Source organism: Eleutherodactylus coqui, chromosome 3 (genome assembly GCF_035609145.1).
Source record: "Eleutherodactylus coqui strain aEleCoq1 chromosome 3, aEleCoq1.hap1, whole genome shotgun sequence".
NCBI lineage: Eukaryota > Metazoa > Chordata > Amphibia > Anura > Eleutherodactylidae > Eleutherodactylus > Eleutherodactylus coqui.
The window spans coordinates 301,998,998-302,021,751 of NC_089839.1; the positions used below are offsets into that span (position 1 = coordinate 301,998,998).

Sequence of the window (22,754 nt, forward strand, 5' to 3'; positions counted from 1 at the left end):
CATCCGCTCGTGTGAAGCAGCCCTAATACTCCTAAAGACGTACTCAGATCAAGATGAGAATTCTCTGTAGAGTAAATTACCAGCGGCCCCGAATAATCGTCCCCCGCCACATTCATCGTTCTGGAGAAGTTCACTCCAGACAGAAGACTATGTAAATATCTCGGAGAAGTGACAGATGCCGAACGCGGAGACATTTACTGCGCTCCAAGTAATGAAATAACATCTATCTGTTCTCCGTGAATCACGGTTATGTGACAACCTGTAAGGCTTTGCTAGATGGATGTGTCATATCTGCTGCTTTGTACGAGGGGGCTCGGCTGGTGGGTTCGGTTACTAAACGGCACCGTGGATCCTCGCTCTGAGACTATGGGAAATCTGTACATCAGGGGATACCGGATAGTCGTGGAAATGTATTTAGGCGTTCTGGGGAATCTATCTGGGGACGGTACTAACTGGTGGGTCTCAGGTATAAAACTGCCCAGCAGTAAGACTGACCATAGCAACCAATCAGAGCTCAGCTTTCATTTTACAAGAACAGGGTAGGAAATAAAGCTGTGCTATGACTGGTTGCTATGGGCAACAAGGATACATTATGATGCCAAAAGTATTGCCTCCCCCCCATCGATCCTGTGCGGTCAGGTGATGCGTGAGCAATAGGTATAAAGGAAAGTATCACACAGGAGATCCCAGTACAGAAAACATCAGATGCCCCTGGGTGTAGAGCTGACAACGGGGTCCTGTGGGGGGATGTTACCAGGTGTAGAGCTGACAATGGGGTCTGGTGGGGGGATGTCACCGGGTGTAGAGCTGACAACGGGGTCTGGTGGTGGGATGACACCGGGTGTAGAGCTGACAATGGGGTCTGGTAGGTAGATGTCACCAGATGTAGAGATGACAACGGGGTCCTGTGGGGGGATGTTACCAGGTGTAGACCTGATAACAGGGTCTGGTGGGAGAATGTCACCAGGTGTAGAGCTGACAATGGGGTCTTGTGGGGGGATGTTACGAGGTGTAGAGCTGACAATGGGGTCTGGTGGTGGGATGTCACCTGGTGTGGAGCTGACAATGGGGTCTGGTGGGGGATGTCACCAGGTGTAGGGATGACAACTGGGTCTGGTGGTGGGATGTCACCTGGTGTAGAGCTGACAATGGGGTCTGGTGGGAGGATTTCCCCAGGTGTAGAGCTTGACAACGGGGTCTGGTAGGGGGATGTCACCAGGTGTAGAGCTGACAACGGGGTCTGGTGGTGGGATGTCACCAGGTGTAGAGCTGACAACGGGGTCTGGTGGTGGGATGTCACCAGGTGTAGAGCTGACAACGGGGTCTGGTGGGGGAAGGTTACCAGGTGTAGAGCTGACAACGGGGTCTGGTGTTGGGATGTCATGAGGTGTAGAGCTGACAATGGGGTCTGGTGGTGGGATGTCACCAGGTGTAGAGCTGACAATGAGGTCTGGTGGTGGGATGTCACCAAGTGTAGAGCTGACAATGAGGTCTGGTGGTGGGATGTCACGAGGTGTAGAGCTGACAATGGGGTCTGGTGGTGGGATCTCACCAGGTGTAGAGCTGACAACTGGGTCTGGTGGTGAGATGTCACCAGGTGTAAAGCTGACAATGGGGTCTGGTGGTGGGATGTCACCAGGTGTAGAGCTGACAACTGGGTCTGGTGGTGAGATGTCACCAGGTGTAGAGCTGACAATGGGGTCTGGCGGTGGAATGTCACCAGGTGTAGAGCTGACAACAGGGTCTGGTGAAGGGACATCGCTAGGTGTAGAGCTCACAATGGGGTCTGGTAGGTGGATTTCACCAGGTGTAGAGCTTACAACGGGGTCTGGTAGAGGGATTTTACCAGGTTTAGAGCTGACAACCGGGTCTGGCGGTGGGATGTCATAGAGCTGACAACGGGGTCTGGCAGGGGGGTGTCACCAGGTGTAGAGCTGACAATGGGGTCTGGTGTTGGGATGTCACCAGGCGTAGAGCTGACAACGGGGTCTGGTGTTGGGATGTCACCAGGCGTAGAGCTGACAACGGGGTCTGGCGGGGGGATGTCACCAGGTGTAAAGCTGACAATGGGGGCTGGTGGTGGGATGTCTTCAGGTGTAGAGCTAACAACGGGGTCTGGTAGGAAGATGTCATGAGGTGTAGAGCTGACAATGGGGTCTGGTGGGGGGATGTCCCCTGTTGTAGAGCTGACAATAGGGTCTGGCAGGGAGATGTCACCAGGTATAGAGCTGACAATGGGGTCTGGTGGTGGGAGGTCACCAGGTGTAGAGCTGACAACTGGGTCTTGTGGTGGGATGTCACCAGGTGTAAAGTTGACAACGGGGTCTGGTTGGGGGATGTCACCAACCAATCAGTACGGGACATCGTAGCTTATGGACCTTCCAGACTCCACTGTTGTATCTGGCAACATCTCAGTACGCCAGGTGAGAACTGACGCTAAATGTGACAGAACCCAGGCAGCCCTGCCTCTTGATGCTAGGCCACACCCACTTAAAAATTGCAGGGCTCGACTAAAACAGCAAAATGTCACAATTTTGGAGTGTGTGCTAAAACCGCACCTTTTTTATGTCAGAAAACTGAAAAAAAATTTAATCAAAACACAATAAAGGAATGATGACACTGGGAGTATTATAATAGTGAAAGAATGATGAGGGTGGGAGTATTACAATACTCCCACCCTCATCATTCTCTCACTATTATAATACTCACACTATAATACTTCTCTTACTAATATAATACTCCCGCCTTCATCATTCTTTTACTATTATAATACTCCCACCCTCATCATTCTCTCACTATTATAATACTTCCACCCATATCATTCCCTGATTGTGTTATTGAAGTGGCCTAAAGTGCATATAGCTGGCCCCTCCATAATTGTTTATAACTGCTGTAAATGTCATGCCTCACTGTGGATGCATTGTGCAAATTGTCTTGTCACTAGTTATGCGTATTGCACAGCTGCAGCGTGTAAGAGGTTAATGTTTGTCAATGTCTGGGATATGTCTGGAAAATGTAACAATTTGTGTTGTCACGTTAGCATGCAAGATATATGTGAGTGCAAGGTGCAAGTAAAGAGAGTTCCATTCTAGTCAGTCAGAGAGTGAGTGCCAGCCACATGGGGGTACCTTCAACCCTCATGTGGTTAAGAATGGAAGCAGAGGAGAGGTACCCCGGAGGTTCATGCCCAGGACCCCTACCCTGAAAAGAGAGAGTGTGTGTGTCGAGAAGAGAAGAAGATTGAGTCCGCCATGCATTGTTTAGAAGCTTCCCAAAAGTGAGTGTCAGTGGAGTGTTCTTGTCCTCTTCCAGTGTGTGTGTCCAGGAGTGGAGTCATACAGATAACTAGGACTGTAGACCCAGTGTCATCCTGTTTCCTGGAGTGTGTGTGTCCTAGAGAGGACTCATACAGATAACTAGGACTATAGGCCCGGTGTCATCCTGTGTCCTTGAGTGTGTGTGTCCAGGAGCGGAGTCATACAGATAACCTAGACTGTAGGCTCATTGTCATCCTGTGTCCTGGAGTGTGCGTGTCCAGGAGAAGAGTCATACAGATAACTAGGCTGTAGGCCCGGTGCCATCCGTGTCCCAGAGTGTGTGTGTCCAGGATGGGAGTCATACAGATAACTTTGACTGTAGGCCCAGTGTCATCCTGTGTCTCGGAGTGTGTATGTCCAGGAGCAGAGTCATACAGATAACTTGGACTGTAGGCCCGGTGTCATCCTATGTCCCAGAGTGTGTGTGTCCAGGAGCGGAGTCATGCAGATAACTTAGACTGTAGGCCCAGTGTCATCCTGTGTCCAGGAGCGGAGTCATACAGATAACCTAGACTGTAGGCTCATTGTCATCCTGTGTCCTAGAGTGTGTGTCTAGGAACTGAGTCATACAGATAACTAGGACTGTAGGCCCGGTATCATCCTGTGTTTCCTCCCTGACCTCCGTCCTTATCTTTCCTGCACTGGTGTGTGTAACTTCCCACAGAAAATTGTGAGCCTGTATCAAGCTATTCATCTTCAAGTAAAGTTCCGGTTTCTGCCCGTTCCCAGCAACTGAGTTTATCAAGTTAACTGTGTGTTACCTTTCCTATTTCCCGCTGGATATCCCGCGGAGCAAGGAACGGTGGTGTCACCCATGACAGAATACTTCAGGTCTACTAAACCACCTATTCAGGTAACCGCTGCACCAGCGTTGCCTGGAGAAGCCTGTCAGGGCCTTGGCCAAGGATCGCACGTGTCCCTCAGGGAAGGAGTTGGCAGTACCACCATGACATCCCTGACAACTACTCCACCATGTCCCCAGTGGTGCGCCTTGTGCCTCGGTCGCTGCATTATAATACTCTCACCCTCATCATTTCTTCATTGTGTTATAACATTCCCACTCTTATCATTCTCTTACTATAACAGAATGAGGAGGGTGGAAGTATTATAATAGTGATAGAATGCTGAGCGTATTGTAACACGGTGGAGGATGATGAGAGTAGGAGTACTATGATAACCGTGAAGGAGATGCTGGGAGTATTGTACGTAGTTCTAGGAAGCCAGCAATGTTATAAATGGTGCATGGTAGGGGGGCGGTTACAGAATTTGCATTGGGGCCCAGTGACGCCTCTGCAGTGACGATGCTAGGAGAGAATGACGAGTACTGAGAGTAATATAATCGGGAATGCTGAAATGCTGTTGTATAATATAGTAAGGGGATCATGCCTGGTGCAGCGGGGGTTAATGGCGACTACAGAAGGCTCATCATCATTGTCTTTCTTATCTTAACAGGGACATCTTGGCGGTCCGTCCAGACTGCAGCCCTCCGCTGCCAAACCACGGCCTGTCTGCAAATTAATAAAGCACATTAGCGGGAGCGCAGCAGCTGGCCACCGGCCCCGTAATGACGGCGCTCAGCCTGGAGAGCGCCACCTGCTCCACATTACATTATTAGCGTTAAATATGATCGCTTTATAAAGCATTATGTTATAATTAACCACTCGTGGCAAAGCTTCAAGGCTACTACATGTCCGGGATGTGGCCCAACTGCAGAGGGCGCTAGTGCTACCAGAATGTTACCTATGTCAACACTTTACAGCAGCGTATTATATAGCATCACACATACATTATATTACAGGCAGGACATTATATGCAACCTTACTGAACGGCCACTTTATTAGAGACCCCTCATCTACTAGCACATCGGCCTTCAGAACCGCAGCAATTCATTGTGGTGTAGATCCCACTCGCTGATGGCATCGCTCTGCAGGAATATTCGGCCCCTGCGGACAGGAAGCTTCCTGTAGTTGCTGCAGATTAGATCGCGGTGCTGACATTTCTGACGAGCTGACAGGAAGGGGTCATCGATTCATGCTGCTTGCGCCAAATTCTGACCTCCCATCAGCACGGGGCAACAGAAACCTGGATCCATCTGACTAGGAGATGTTTTTCCTGTGATACAATTTTTGCGCTCTTTTGCCCGCTGGAGTCTCGTCTTTCTGTTTCTCTTAGACACAATGGCGCTGGAACGGGTCGTCTTCTGTTATAGCCCGTCTGTGGTAAGAAGCGGCGAGTTGTGCGTTCAGACACATCAGTTGTAGCACCAGCGTTGTATATGGCTGCAATTTCTTTGACTGAGCAGCGTCTGTTCATTAGAATGATTCCTGACATCCTCCTCTGACCCCTTTGAGTTTTTCTCTTTCACATGACCCTATTTTGCTGGATGTTCTTCCTTGATCGCGCCATTCTCTCCACACCATTACACAAGAAAACCCCACACAGTTGGCAGTAAAATCCCGTCCCCGGCTAGTCTAGCCCCGATGACCGGCCTCATTGGAAGTCACTCCGATCGCTGGATTTTCCCATCTAATGTGAATTCGCACTGAAACTGATCCACAGAAAACTTGTCATGTGATTTTATGCTGCACTCCGGGGTCACGGGGAGACTTTCCATACAAGGTAGCGCCAATCATGAGAGGGGCGGGGTCTAATAAAGGGGTCATTCAGTGTATATTTATTCATATCAGCCACTTACCAACAATGCCTAGCGCAATGTAACCTAGAATGACCACCACAAAAATGATGCAGCAAAGGACGTCCGTACACTGTCTGAAAGAGAAGGTAAAGTGAAGATTAGTATTAGAGGAAGGCATTTAAAGGGAACAATATTGTGAATTTTAAGCAATTTTTTGCACTTTTAAAGATTTCTCAAAATGAAAAAGGTAAACTGTTCAGTAGCTTTGGCTTTTGAGACCTGCAGAGGGAGCTCTACTCAAGTTATTCTGAATTAGGTGTTACATACAGTATTGTGGGGAGGCGCTATTGCATTGAAGTCTATGGAGAGTATAATGGTAAAAAAAGGTACTGCAAGCAGAAGTCATCATTTATACAATTTAAAGGAACTGTACTGTATGTGAGAAATGGCAGGCCCATCATGTTAGATAGTAGTCCATGGAGGCTATAACGATTCAAAGTAAATAAATAATCATCCTGTCAAATAATTCTGTCTTGCATGACCAATGATACTCACTTCATAAAGTTTCAGCAGTCACCCTGCTGCTCCCCAAAAGTCACTCAGAATCTACCCCTGCGTTAGTCATAGGTTAGCACTGAGTCTTACAACCACAGATAGGAACCGCTAATTTTAAGATTTTGACAAAAGAGTAAGACTTTGGAACATACACAGCTACAAGAAAAAGTAAGTGAACCCTTTGGCATCACCTGGATTTCTGCATTGATACTAATAAAATGTAACCTGATTGTTATCTAAATCACAATTATAGGCAAACTCTATGTAATTAATAGAATCACTTGTAGGGCAGTTGTACCTTTCATGTTTTTTATTGAGCTCATTGACTAATCATGCACAGTGCAGGGAGAAAAAAGTAAGTGAACCTCAGTTTTAAAGGGGTTGTACCAAAATTTCAGGTTATCCCCTGTTCACAGGATATCCAGAGGATAGGGAATACGTTGCTGATCGGTTGAGATCCCCACAGATCTCATGAACAGGGGTCCCATGTTCTCCTGACCTCCTCACTGTGGGTTTACTGCACCCCCCGCAGTGAGGAAGAGATTGAATGAAGCGCTCATCATGCAATCGCACCAGCACTCCAATCACTTTCAATGGGAACGCCGGGACACCTGAGCGGGTGCTCAGGTATTTCCGTCAGCCCCAGTTGAAATGAATTGACTTCTGATCGTGCATGTGCAGCCAGCGCTCCATAAAGAATAACATCACTGCGGAGGGAAAAGCAACCCATGCAACTACAGGAAAGCGGGACTTGGGAGTTACGTCCTCAACATTGGCAGGGGTCTCCGTAGCGAATACCCACCTATTAGTACGTTATCTTTTATCCTGTTGACAGGGAATAACTTGAAATTCTAGTACAACCCCTTTAATGACTTCTCCAAGAGCTAACTAGTAAAAGGTGTTTCAGTTAAGGAGATGGAATTGGAAAAGACGCTTTTACAGGTGCTTTGCCACTTAAATACAGGCACGCAAAGCCTGGTTACTGACAAATCTGTTAAAGGAAGATTGGTTAGTGAGAACCACATTTGAATGCAAACAACTCTCAAGAGACCTGAGAAGAAATGTTATAGAGATGCATGAAGCTGTAAAAGGCTACAAAAGCTCCACTAAAGACCAGGGTGCGCATCAATCAACGGTGAGACAAAAGTAGCAGGACCTACTTGCTTACAGGGCCCCTGCATATATAGTATATCTGCTTTGTATTAAAGGGTAACTAAACCTTTTAAAACTTCTGACATGAAATAGTGACATGTCAGACAGTTTGATCAGTGGGGGTCTGGCTGCTGAGACCCTCACCGATCACTATAATGGATGGGTAGAACCGCTCATCTGAACGCTTGTGCCCTTTCGGGCGTTTCCATCATTGCCTAGAGTTGTTTACAGGCCCAAGTCTATGGAGTCCGTAGACGGCTTACAATGACCGCCGATGGGCAAACCACTTACCATTCCCTCGCTGTCCATCCGGAAACCCAACGTTCAGTCCATTGAGCGGGCACCTCCTCTATACTGCATGCACACTCTGTTCTCACATTATGGACAGCAAGGGAAACTGAAGGCAAAGGAGCATGTAAGTCACATCCCGGACTCCATGGCCTCTGCCCTAACCACCCATAACCTCAAAGGGGTTGTGCCAAGGGGATAACTTTATAATTAGTGGGGGTTTGACTACTGGAAACCCCACCAATCCTGAACATGGCGGTCCGGTCAGTCCCCAAGCGAATGGACTAGATGTCGTGCAACAGCGCCATTCGCTTCAACGACAGCGCCGAAGATTAATGAAGTGTTTCAACTCTGTAATCTCCAATGTGGCCAGTAAACTGAATGTGCCTGTGTGACTGGCACTCCATTCATTCGCCACCAACCGTGCCCCGTGGGGGTTGGACCTATCCTGTGGCTAACTTTATAACTTGGCGCAAACCCTTTATTGGACGGTGTTGCCAGGTTCCCTTTAAGGGTGCGTTGCACCGCCGTACCGCTTCAACCTGACACGTACACTTTACCGACTGCCAAAGCGAAGGTTGTCAAAAAAAATTAAAATTTGTAATGTCAAACGCGCTAGCTTCAAGAAAAGACGAGACGCTTAACATTTCTGCTGCCGCCGTTTTCCGTGATATTCAAGGCTGTGTCACAGCAGAGATTTTAATAAAACCTCCGCCTTCCTCCGCTCGCTCCTTGACAACTCGTCTCCGCGGCCTTCGCTGTGCATATTCCCCAACTTTAATTCCCAGCTTCCCCTTAATTAGCCTCCGGCATAGAAATACAGTGTCACAAGAAACGCAGCAGTCCCGAATATTGAAATTGCGCTTGGCACCCGCAGTGAAAACAAGTGTGAAATGCGGAACTGTCAGGCGGAGCTCTGATTGCGTCTGGAGCCCGCCGGAACACGGAGTGAGGTGATTAGATTTTATCACAAGGTGAAAGCGCCGTTTGCCAATCCTAAATTATTCCTGACATTTCACTTTAGACATAAAGCTCGGCTTCCCCTTGAAAAGCTTTTGCCTGATAAGCAGATTTAAGTCAACACAACAGGAAAAAAGAAACAAGACGCGTTCATCGCTTTACTGACTTTCAGATAAAGTGAACCCGTCCGCAGAAAAGGAGAAAAAAAATGACTCCTTAAAGGGGTTATACCAAAATGATAAGTTATCCCCCATCCACAGGATGGGGGGTAACTTTCTGATCGGTGGGGGTCTCACTACTGAGACCACCACTGATCTCAAGAACGAGACTCCTGCGTCCTGCTCTCCTGTCTCTGCGGGGGTCGCTTTTTCCGCCGCAGTAATGATACTGTGAATGGACCGCTGCCCGAGCATGCGCAGATGGCGCTCCATTCATCTCAATGTGGCTGGCGGAAATACCTGAGCAGGTGCCGCTCGGCTATCTCCCCCACCACATTAAAAGGGAATGGAGCTCTGGTGTGACCAGCACTCCATTCAGTCTTCTCTTCATTGTGGGCGGAGCAGAAACCCAACAGTGAGGAGCAGGGTCGTAACTAAAGGCTCAGGGGCCCTGATGCAAAACGTGAGCTGGGGCCCCCCCCCTCTATCTGTATCTGTACCCGTACCCATACCTAAACCATGCTGCACAGAGACATAACTTGAAGCTTCTGGGCCCCAATGCAAAACCTGTAACAGATCCCCCAACTATAATGCTTTATTCATAGTACTGGGCTCCCTATATGGAGAAGAGAGGCCTTATGGGCCCCCTAAGGCTCCTGGGCCCAGGTGCAACCGCATCCCCTGCACCCTCTATAGTTACGCCCCTGGTGAGGAGGACGGAGACAAGGGACCCCCTTTATTGAAAGCTTGCCCACATGAACGGCCTCATAGGTTATAATGGGTCTGTGTGCTGTCTGTGAATTATATGTATAGCACGCAGATAGGAAATATGACCATCTGAACAAGGTCCTTTTACACGGGACGATCGTTGGGCACTTAAGAGTCCAATGGTCGTCCCATCAATAATTGCTTCAGTGCTTTCACACAAGAGCGATGATCTCGCTCAGTGAATGGAGGTGGAGCGGCATGGACATCACTTCCGGCTGCCCATCTCCATTCTCAGTAAACAGGCAGTCGTTCATGGGTGATCAACTGCCTGTTCACTCCTGCCGATTGTCATTTGATTTTTATGCCTGCTGAAACTGAGTGACGAACAATAAGAAAGAGGGCTCCAGGGTGGTGTCAGGGCCCTCAGGTTCCAGGATAAGGGTCTTACCTCGGCCGTGTCTTTCCTGGAGACGGGTGACGTGTCATATATGCGCTATTATGCTGCTGAACACTTTATTTAAATGAAACTAATAAACAGCTTCCGAGTTTCAATTCTCTGAACTTTACAAAGTCCTATTATATTCAGAATTATCTCACTAACCCTTGTTGACAAGAAGGGTAAAGTCCCGGTTTCTTCTGGAGACACAAAGGCCACATTTGAATCTCGTCAGAGTCCTTAGTATACTTATTATAACCTCTTAGTGATGGCCAATACACCTTTTTACTGACCTCACTAATGGGCTTTGAACCTGCACATACATCTTTTTAAGGCGGTGGCTTGGCTGACTACTGACGGCCAGGCTCCTGCTCTAACCACCAGTAGTGGAGAAACCTCAGATGCTGGCAGTTACCCGCTTACATGCCACAATCAATAGCAACTGCAGCATGTAAGCAGATGACAGGGGTAGGAGGCTCTTTCTGTCATCCACTGGAACCCCACAGTGTGATTGCAAGATACCAATGTGTTCCCAGGCAGTCAGATGACTGACAAAGACCTTGTTATGGGAATAAATCATATTCCAGAAGATTTCACTGGCTTGCTCCAGATTGGTTATAATGAGAAGCTTCATGCATGAATATATGTAGTTGAACTCACGGATGCTCTCCGTCAGCCCCCATACCCTTCTGGTTTATTGAAAAGAAGTACAATACAGGTATACTGAATATGACGCACCAATTACATGAATGCCCCTCCCAACATCATAACAACTCATGAGTGGCCTGGTATGTAATGACGCTAATGATTAACATATGTGGTAACTTAGGTGTATGTCGCTACGTGAACATGTAATTCCTATATACCAAAGTAGCATAGACTTCATTAAATTCCAATCTGGACCAAGGGAGGAGATAAGCAGCAGCGCCCCTAACCTGCTCATGGTTGGCGGATTAGTGAGTAGGCGGGTTAGGGGGCGTGGGAGAGAGAAGACGAGATGTAGTTTGGAAGAGAGGACGTGTGTAGGAGGCTCAGGCTCCGACGCCATCATGGTCCGGAGAGAGCCAAAAGAAAATCCATCCTCTGCCTATCCACAGAAGCGTGCGATGGGTACGGCTGCATGTCTGCTGATCATAGTAGAAGTCGAGAGTGAGTGTATTGAGTACTCGTTAGATTCGAGATGAGAGAAACTAAAAACAGAGAGACTGTCCGTCTATTTTCCCTGCCGTGCTGGCAACACTCGTTCAGGCAATCCACCATCAGATAACTGAGACTGATGGCAAGTGCTTCTTTGGCCCGGAGTGTTAGAAAATGGTTGGCAACTGTCATGAAGATGGTTCAGAGCTGTTGTTACTTAAGACTGTTACCATATGCACTGAAGAGACCCATGTTACAAATGTTAAGTAAACCGTGTGCCGCCGGTTTAATCAACAATTGGATTATTGACTTTTTACTTAATTCGTCAGTTTCATTACTTTAAAAGGGGCACTGGCGTCACGTGAACATTTTTAACCTAGACTGTTATCATCCTGCTATCATTTTTTTTACAACTGTGCGCTGCCGGACTGCGCCATGTCAGAGTGCTCTAGGGAGGAACAGTAGAGCTGCCGTTGACAACATTTTTATCCCTGCTGTCTCTTCCCAAACGCCTGCACTCAGCTGCCACACATGTATGGGGCTAAGCTCCGTCTCCAGGCCCAGACTATCAGGAGACCTTTTGGCATGCAGCCAGGCGTCCTATATCAGGTTTAAGAGCTGCATCACAGAGGTGAGATGACAAGGCTACAAGGGAGAGAGCAGCCAACCAGCGGCACAGGAGGGATATCACAGCCCTGACCTGTAAGAGCCAGAACTCAAGACAACGGGTGTTGAGAAAGACCCGGTCAGCACTGTCCTAAAGCTGGAGAACAGTGGAGGCAACTACAAAATGACCCTCATGACCAGGGAGGCCAAAGCTGAAGGACTGAGAGGGCCTCATAACAAGCGCCAAATACAGAGACGGCAAAAGGGCCCTGATGACTGGGGGTCGAATAGATTGCAAAAGCGCCATGATAAGCTGGGGTGGAGGGCAAATGTACACGGCGAAAGGGCCCTGACGACTGGGGGCCAAAGTTGTAAGGAACTGCACTGTAGAGGGACTAATTCCTTAGCTGCAAGTATATATGTATTTTACATCAGTTTTCAATGCGTTTTTGTGTTTTTAATATGCGAGTGTCATGCAAGAAAAATATATTTTTTCACACGCATAAAAAAAAAAAAACACAGAAGGTGCCTATTTGATGTCATTTAAAATGCCCGTGAAAAAAACAGAGTACATATGCATGCCATGCGAGTGCACTATGTTTTTTCTCAGTTAACCATTGACTCTGAAGTGTGATTTTGAGCGAAAATACAACAAAACCAAAATAGGATTTTTTAACATGGACCACTGGTCTGTGAAAAAAAAAAATAGCCCCCTTGTAAATGTTGCATTTGCTTTAACGGGTCCGAGGTTTGTCCGTTACAAACTGGGAAGGAGTGCAGACGTTAAGCTCACCCGTGTGAACAGACCCTTAGATATATGCATTACGGAGGAGATGGAGTCTGAATGTAGACCTTGTTTGGGAGTATTTAGTTCCTCTCTAAATACTCAGCATGGACATCGAGCAGATCATTGCTTCTCTGCGGTAAATGTAATGGCCACCATTTGGCCGCCCGCGCCGCTCTGAAGTGCATTGGCAAAACAGAAGATGAGGCTACTCTGTATTCATGAGGCCGGCGAGTCTACGGCGCAGCGCATGGAGATGGCACTTTCCCCGTACGGAATGAATCGATGTTGTTGTCAGGCTTGTGGGGGCATCCGTGGTGATGCTCAGAGATACATTTCTGGAATTCTTCCGGATTCTTTTCAGCGATGGCATCTGTCGGATCCGCACAATCCTCACACGTTGGCAAAGACAAGTCAGACAGCTTGATAGCTGTTTATGATGAGAGCGCGGTGTGCGAGGTGGTCAGGGCGGATGCGTTAGTCACAAAGGCTGCTTCTGCTGCCAAATAACAGGCTTTTTCAGTGCCCGGTACTAAGTGACGAGAAGTGGTTTCTATTAATTAGCTCGATTTTGATATTCTGTAAAACGCAAAAGACCAAATGGTCAAAAGCAGAGTGACAAGACGATGTGCTTCATGTCTCTGAGACGTCTCCGCTGGCACCGACACAACTCAAGACTGGCTGATCCCAGGGACAATTATATGCAAGGGACTGGACCATAATTGCCAACTCTCCTGGGGTGTCCAGTAGACCCTCAGAAAAAGGGGAGACCCCCCCTAAAGGTAAAATGACCCAGATGTCCCATGTCCTCTTTATATACTCGTCTCTCCTCATTCTTGCAGTCGTCTTCACTCCCGCTGGATAATTAGTGGCAGGAAAGAGAAGAAGTGAGGATCTGTAGAGTCTGGTCTGGGATCTGTATTAGGGGATCTAACCTAGATCTGGGTTTATTTAGGGGGTTTTGTTGTTCAGGTCAGTATTGAGAAGGGTCTAGCCTGGGGTCTGTATTAGGGGGAGGATTTATTTAAGGGGTCTGCATTTATTTAGGGGCTTTATTGTTAAGGCCAGTACTGAGGGGTCTGGCCTGGGGTCTGTATTAGGGGGACCAACATAGATCTGGGTTTATTTAAGGGGTCTGCATTTATTTAGGGGCTTTGTTGCTAAGGTCAGTATTGAGAAGGGTCTAGCCTGGGGTCTGTATTAGGGGGAGGGTTTATTTAAGGGGTCTGCATTTATTTAGGGGCTTTATTGTTAAGGCCAGTATTGAGGGGGTCTGGCCTGGGGTCTGTATTAGGGGGACCAACCTAGATCTGGGTTTATTTAAGGGGTCTGCATTTATTTAGGGGCTTTGTTGCTAAGGTCAGTATTGATGGGGTCTGCATTTAATTTGGGCCCTCTTTCAGTTAAGGTGGTTTGCGGTCTTTGTTTCAGGGGTCTGTATTTGAGGTTTGGTCTGGGGCCTTTATACGTTTAGTGGGCTGGTCTGAGGTCTATACTGTATTTGCTTAGGGGATTTGGTTTGAGATCTGTATTCATTAAAGGGGGTTGTACCAAATTCAACTTTTATCACCTATTCTTAGGATAGGTGATAAAGGCGTGATCAGTGGGGTGGTCTCACTGCTGTGGCACCCACCGATTCCGAGAATGTAGGTCCTTTGTCCTCCTCTTCTCAGTACTGTTGGTTTGCAGCACCCACCTGCACTGATGTGGAGAGTGAACGGAATGGCGGTCGTGCATTCACAGTACAGCTCCATTCATTTCAATGGGGCGCATGGAAATAGCTGAGTAGAAGCGCTCTGCTATCTCTGGCAATTGCATTGAAAATTAATGGAGCAGCACTGCGCAATGCACACATACACTCTCCTTCTCACTGTGAGCTCGTTGCACCCCTGCAAGGTGCAAGAAGGGGGACATGGGACCAGATGATATGGATTTTGACACTGATCTCCACCAAAACCTTATAAATTTTATTTATTTCTAGATAGACGAAACAATTAACCCTACACTACAGTATCACCTATACTAACTAAATATAAATATATTAACCCTTTCCAACCCACTGTCTGACATATGAAGACATTCTGATTGAAGGCTGTACAGCTCCAATGTCGGAAGACGTCCGGCAGGGTAATCTTACTGTAGATTACTGGTCGCTCTGTTGTTGGGGGCCTCTCCAGCATGTCCCATACCGCAGTACTGGCTCTAGCCAGCAGATGGCGCCATTGTATAATGGCAGAAAGAGAAAGCCCCCTAGGAATCCCTGAATCCAAAATTGGATTGCAAAGGGTTAATAGGAGAAAGGTAATGTGGGGGTAATGCGCGATTCACAATACTTTAAGCTTATTTCTGCTCCAATCTCACGCTGAGATGAGAGTTCAGGATTGGGGGGCTTTTACAGAGATTAAATGCCGGGAAAGTTTGTTACTATAGCAAACTTTCCTTGCAGGCAATTTGAGGAGCTGTCAGTTCTATCACATCATTGGGACCTGAACCACGGGCCGTTAATAACAGCCTGTTTTGGGTGTTTCAGGGGAACATGATCACCGACGCAGTGCAGAATGTAAATTTACATTGCTGCTGCACAAAACTCGGCAAGCAATGCCGCAAATTTACCATTGGTGGTGGCAGAGTGGTTAATGGTGCGCCGGTTATTCCGAATCCTCAAATGGACGAATCATAATGTAAAAACAAAAATGGCAAATATCGCTTCTCACAATCTTGCTGATGTTCATGCTCAGTTGACAACTATACGTTCCTGATTACAGCGCCAAATCCAAACGGGTTTAACAGAACATGAAAAAAAAGTTTTACAAACTGTAAAAGAAGAAAAAGTTTATACTCCCCTGTCCTGGCGGCTCTTCATCTAGCGCTGCAACCCAGAACCTGGAAAAGTGTCAGGCGCAGGGGCATAACTATAGAGGATGCAGGGGATGCGGTTGCACCCGGGCCCAGGAGCCTTAAGGGGCCCATAAGGCCTCTCTTCTCCATATAGGGAACCCAGTACTATAAGTAAAGCATTATAGTTGGGGGCCCTGTTACAAGTTTTGCATAGGGGCCGGGAGCTTCAAGTTACGCCTCTGGTCAGGCGGTCACATGCCGTATATTGTGCACATGACCGCTTAGCCACTCACAGGCTTCAGTGGGAAATCTATGGCCGCTGAAGCCTGGCTGAGTGGTCACGTGCACAATGAACAGTATGTGACCACCACGTCTTCTTCCAGGTAGCGGGTCCTGGGGCTGCAGCATTGGATGGGGAGCCACTGGGATAGGGGAGTATTCAATTTTCTTTGTTTTAAGCCTGTAAACCTTTTTTTCATGTCCTGAAAAACCCTTTTAAAGAGTAACTGCACTTTTAAAAAAGTTTGACTTGTTGGAGTGACATGTCAAAAGCTGTGATCAGTGGGAGTCTGGGTACTGAGACCCCGCTGATTGCTGTAATGAATGGAGCTGCAGCGCTCAGCTGTGCCCCTTGAGTGGGCACTGTAGCTTGTCAGCTATGCATCCGTCTTCTCAGCACCCACTGAGCAAAACCTTTGACATGTCGCTCTGATAGGTCATTGTTTTTTAAAGTGCACTTATTTTTTAATACATTAGAGAACCACAACTAAAATCCATTGAGTCCATCATCTAATGGTCCAGATATTCTGCAGGCAACAAAAATATACAGTACTCATACAAAATTGGTGGGCAGTGACTTGGCAACACAAGGGGCAGCACTGGTGGGTCTGCTGTGTAGACTTAAGAGTTTGCCGACAAATCAAAAACAATTGGAAAAGTTATTATATCTGCTGTAACATGACAATCTATATAAAAACCTCAGCCACAGAGCAAAAGTAATGACACGATACAACTGGGACGCCAGATGCTAAATAGAAAGTTATATAGCATTTTTAGCGGGGACAGACATACCTGTTTCCAATGGGCCCTTTAAACTTTGGATCAAACTTCCTTGGTTCACCTACAACAGAGGAAAAAAAAGTTGTTATAATGGCCGACCATTATCCACAGTTGTAGAAAATACTTATATTGCACAGAAAACAGCAATTCTGGAGCATCGCTTCCACCTTGTGCCATCCCTCTGTTACTCCTCTTGGCTCATGCTCAATTTTTCCAACAAATTAGAATCTGCTTAGATTTTGGCCATATCATACTGCAGTGTGCAACCTCAGCCTCACACACATACATACATGCCAAGATGGAGCACATTATTTAGCCTAATCTGTGTAGAATAACCATTTAGCTGCATTCCTTTAATCTGGCAAACGTGTTGAAGAAAGAAGTTGAAAATTGAGCAAATCTGTCATAAATATTTAAGTGTCTCCCTTTTGGGTCAAAATTCTGTGGCTGGACCGGAGGGGCATATCTTACCTGCAGCTGCTCTCTGCTGTCCTTCTGATCCACCAGTTCCAAGTCCTGTTTTTGGTTTGACCTTCCAAACATTGGTAGTATTAGACACCATACCCACTCTCTGATTGGTCCATGCTGATCACATGATCAGCACTGCCCAATCGGAGAAAAGTGCACAGTGTGTAGTTAAGGAGTTAGACAATTGCATAAGACATTAAGAATGGCCGAAAACAGAGCCTGAAAACTGCGGAGTAGAGGTGCAGCAGAGAAGAACAATAGCAGGAACAGTATTTTACCACCTCCTCCTGTAAAGGAACAGAATTTTGTCTGGACACTGGATGGTTGCTTTAAGTTAATCTTCTGGTGCATTGTGCCCCAATGTCTTTCTAACATAATCCATATCAGGTACACTATGTTGACATAAGTATTGGAACGCACATACAAGGTGATGAAATTCAATTTTATTCACATTTTTCAGCCCACTGTTGGACCATCTTTGACCTTAATGACTGCTTTAACCCTCCTCGGCCACTTTCCCCCAAATTCCCATAGATGTGTGGAGGGATTTGCCTCCATTCCTGGATGAGAGCGTTAGTGAAATGAATATGACTCCATTTTTCCTTGACTGCCTTATAGTATGCTCCTTCCATTTTGTATGATATAGTCTGTGTCAATGTTTTGTACTTTTCCTTTAACAAGATTTGCTCAAAGGTATTGAGGAATAAAAAGGGACCCCGATGATTAGAATATTCCAAGGCTCTAGATTGAAAGTCTCGGGTCATTGCGTCCTGTTCTCCAATTACTCTCTAAACAGTTTACAGTTTATACTTACTGTACTTTTGTATTCTAAGAAGGTAATCACATATGATTGTTTCGGTGCCTGTGTTGCATTTGCCTGGCATCTTAGATGTTAAATTCCTTATCTTGCATATTCACATCATGCTTATGTTTCTTTGACCAATGGTAATAAATGAATTATAGTAGCTTTGAAATATTGTAATTGAAGCATGTGCCCCTATAAAAACTGCTGCCTGTCAATCAATAAGCAGATAACTTTGATCACATTTCTAACAGTGTGGTTTGATGTTAATCTCCTGAGCTCAGCTTATCCTCTAAGAATTTGGACTAAAGCATATCATATAGCAAATATTATTGCTTGCACTAACAAGAGCTTCAGATAGTGATGTGGGGAATGATGGGCGTGTTGGGCGTGCACAGATACGGCGTTCTAGTTTGTTCCAAAGATGCTTGATGGGATTGATGTCCGGACTTTGGCCAGTGAAGTTTGTAGAAATTCTGCTCCTCAAACCAAGCCTCAACACTGTGTGTTGTATGACATGGGGCTCGGTCATGTTGGTAGAGACACAGAGCTGTACCAAAGTATTAAAACAGGGTAGGTGATGCCACATTGATACAGGCGGGCATGGAGGCACTAGTACCCTGTTAGGCCACCTCTAGCTTGCATACAAGATGTGATACAGGGGGCATGGAGGCTCTAGTACCCTGTTGTACCACCTCTAGCTTGGATACAAGATGTGATATAGCTGGGCATGGGGGCTCTAGTATCCTGTTTTACCTCCTCTAACTTGGATATAAGATATGATTCGGGCATGGAGGCTCTAGTACACTGTTGTACCACCTCTTGCTTGGATACAAGATGTAATACAGGCAGCCATGGAGGCTCTAGTTCCCCATTGGGCTGCGGCTAGCTTGGATACAAGATGTGGTATGGGTGGGCATGTAGACTCTAGTACCCTGTTGTACCACCTATAGCTTGGATACAAGGTATGATACGGGTGGGTATGGAGGCGTACAGGGTTTGTATGGTTTCCTGCGGCATATTGCTCCACATTTGCCGTAACTGATCATATAGATCATGCAAACTTGTAGGCTGTTGAAGTTGGCGTCCCAGATGGTCCCATACATGTCCTATTGGTGATGAATCTGGTGACCGGGCAGCCACAGAAGTGTGACAATGTTGTGGGGACATTCCTGTGACCCCCCCTTGTGTGTGTGGCCGAGCATTATCCTGCTGGGAGCTTCTTGGAAGCCGCCATGAGAGGAACACATGGGGCTGCAGGATGTCCTGAACATATCGCTGAGCTGTTATGGTTCCTCGTACCACTACTAGGGGTGACCGACTGTCGTATACGATGGCCCCCATCACCAAAAGGGGGTAGTGTGCTGCTCCACAGCAAAGGCAGGATTAAAGCGCTCACCCCGAGGTCTCCAGACACAAACACGTTCATCGTCAGCCCCCAAATGAAACCTGAATTCATCAATGAAGACAACCTGGTTCCACTCCATAGCGTTAACGTTCGTCGTTCACAAAACCACTGCAAACGGAGGCAATGGTCGGTGGGTGTCAAAGGCTGTACATGTAATGGGTGCCATGAGACTAAATGACCTTCAACTGAGCGTCTGGAAATGATTCTGATACACACAGGGGTGTAACACTGTCTCTGGATGGCAGACAAGGAAACAGTTAAAGCTGGTCATGCTTGTCGGACGTTAAAACCATCCTCTCTACTGGTGGTCTGTAGGGTGGCGTCCTGAGCCCAGTTACCTTGTGTGCCCTCACACATCCACTGGTCCCAACACCTCCTAACAGTCTGGTCAGACGCTCCTCTCTACTGGTGGTCTCTTGGGGGTCCTGAGCCCGGTCACCTTGTGTGCCCCCATCCACTGGCCCCAACACCTCCTAACAGTCTGGTCAGACGCTCCTCTCTACTGGTGGTCTGTCGGGGGTCCTGAGTCCAGTCACCTTGTGTGCCCTCACACATCCACTGGTCCCAACACCTCCTAACAGTCTAGTCAGAACAGCCTGTTGGGGGACAATTCATGGATACAACCATCAAGCTTCTCATATCCCAATAAAGCGCCCCTCTCAGACTCTGGTAACGGGGTGAAATCACCTCTCTGCGTCGTAGAGGCGTCTAGTGGTCAACAAGCTCTACACAAGCGGAGGAAGTGGTCACTACACACAAGGAGCCTTTGAGAGCCTTTTATAGGCCATGGGGGGGAACCACTTTTAAGGCCTCAGGTGACAAGACTGTTCATCTAATCACCACAACTCTCATAATTTACATATCTGCTGAGATGGAACCGTATGTTGTGTTTTGCAACAACACGGTAACTCCTTTGGGGCTTGGTGGCCTTGGCAGTGAAGGGGTCATGATAAAATCTCTAGTGGTCCAGTGAACCAAGTTTATATATAGGATTATACTCTTGGGTTGCTCCTGGAAGTCAAGTCTTTGGGTCCCCCTTGGAAACCGATGCCGTGAGTAAAACAGGCCATCAATAGGATTAATATTGTTCCCTATGGGCAGCTCAGATGTGATCTCCACTATTGTTGTATCAATCACAACCTATATTCGCACTTCAGCCGGTTTAGGAACATTGCATTGAATCTGTTATCACAAGGGTAGGTGTTGTCACGAAATTCTTACCTCCCGTGTTGAGTGCCATTCTATAAATATACATTTGCAAAGAAAGTGATATATTTCATATGTGCACCTTCTTCCATGTACAAGACAATCAGCCCGGCCTTAAGCTTTAACATCTACCATATATTCACCAGATTGGATATCTCTATACAGCAAACTATGGCGCATGAATAGAATGTAAAGTTGTTAAATAGCATTATGGTCTTCTCTCAGTGCGATCGTATTGTGATATTGTGGGGTACAACGTGTAGACTCACACTTAGGACACATGGCACTCATTAGCATATGAGCACACATGAAACATGGACACTGGGGTTCAACTAGTCGGGGCTAAGAACTCTAAAAGAGGGGTGTATACTATACCTGGCATAGAGCTGCATCATATGTCCAAAAGCACTGGGCTGCAATACCTGCAATACCAGACTCCGTCCACAGATTTGAGTGGCGCTGTGTCTGGTAAAGGTCCTTTATTAAAGGTCTCAGTGGTGTGACCATCACTGATTGCACATTAATATCACATATTTGTGCTTTAATTGGACACAACTTCTGCTCATCTAACAGAGTATGTCTGTATCATCAGTCTTATAATATACTTGCATTAAAATATTTTGGGTTTTACCACTGAAAATCGAGTTTGAAGTGACCACCACTAGGGGTCTCCCTTCCTGCATCTTTGCAATCCACTGCCTGTCATTAGACATTTTGCTTCTCTAGTATGGTTGTATTCGCTTAGGTGATTGTACTATGCGAGTTTTGTGAAATTTTGTCAGATGGACAGAACTGACACAAGAAAAGTACCCATTCGAATGGGTTAATTCACAGAAGCGATTTTTCTCAGGGACTGATGGTTTGAGAAATCGAGAATGCAAGAAAGTGGATCACAAATCGTATGCCTTGTGATTTGCATGGGAGTGTGATGCGTTTTTAACATGTTACTATAGTGATATGAAAAAAACTAAGAGTGCAGAGTGGTGAGTAATGCGCGTCAAAAATGGATGTAAAATAAATGCAAATTGTGCGGGGCAGAGGGGCAGGTATTCAGTTGGTGCTTGCATCTGACTGGAGCAGGGCTACACAAAGCAGCATGGGAAGTGTGGGAGATTAGGTCCCAGCCAGTAGAGTACATTGCTGAGACTCACCGATCCCAAGAACTGTGTCCTCTGCTGGTTCGCTGCACCACTTGCAGTGCCATGGGAATTGAATGAAGGGGCGGTTGCGCATGTGCGGCTCATCTCCATTCAGTTTAATGGGACTGACGGAAATAGCCGAATACAAACTCTCGGCAATTTCTGGCAGTTGCATTGGCACATGCATTCAATCTCCTCCTCACTCTGAGCTTGTTACATCCCCTGCAGTGAAGAGTAGGACCTATACTATGGATAGGTGATAAAAGTCAGTTTTGGTAAACGCGTTTAAAAAAAGGGTCAGCTAAAACACATTTTTCCATCCCTGCTCCCTCACCTGATTGTCTCTCACACTCTGGAGGTCCCCTCTGTGTATTGCAGTCACTTCCCTGCAGTGCACACCCCTGTCTAATGCTTATCAGGCACCATATTGATGCTGAGATTTTTAACCTTCAGTTTCACATCAATCCCATGATACATCAGTACAGCAATAGCTGAGGCTATACTATTCTGTCTGCTGGGGGAATGGTTTAATTATTATTATCTTCTATATTCAACTAAATAAGCTGCAGACCATAAGTATACAGGCAGGCGGATGAGCTGTGATCTCCTCTATTATACCGGTGAGACAAGAGCTGTGTGATCATTACCAGTAAGTGTAATAGAAGTGTCTGTGTCCCCCTTTAGGCAGTTTCTGTGGTAGATCCATGTAACAGCATCACACAGACTGAGAAGCTGACTAGCAGATGAACACATAACCCCAAGTAGATCTGAGATGACATGACCATCAGAGGAGGAAGAGGCCGGGAGTCTCAGCTAAAAAGAAATAACTACCCAAGGTAACACTAGCCCACTTATATATACTGGTGGTTAGCTACAAAATGAATGAATTAAAAAAAAATTGCCGGAGTGGCCCTTTAATAGCAGCTATGGAGGTATCACTTGGTCACGGAGTCCCCCAGGTTTCTTAGAAATGTGTTTGCTATCTCCTGCTACGTGTTGCAGCCTGACCTATGGCAGCCTGAGGGTGGAAAGGTATAGCAATCAGGTAAAACAGGTGTTTTTACAATTTAGTACCATATGTCGTCCTGTGCCAATAAC

At 46.7% G+C, this 22,754-nt stretch overlaps 1 protein-coding gene across 5 annotated transcripts in view; it reads right to left on the bottom strand.

Moving 5' to 3' along the window:
- The window catches only part of SLC44A5 (solute carrier family 44 member 5), a 139,934-nt gene that overhangs the window by 62,080 nt on the left and 55,100 nt on the right, over nucleotides 1-22,754 (bottom strand). For all 5 annotated transcript variants that reach the window (XM_066597796.1, XM_066597800.1, XM_066597797.1 and 2 more), the window contains exons 2-3: nucleotides 16,646-16,694; nucleotides 6,013-6,086 (exon numbers count right to left, since the gene is read on the bottom strand). In XM_066597796.1, coding sequence (XP_066453893.1) covers nucleotides 6,013-6,086; nucleotides 16,646-16,694 — 123 coding nt within the window. The remainder of the gene's footprint in view (nucleotides 1-6,012; nucleotides 6,087-16,645; nucleotides 16,695-22,754) is intronic.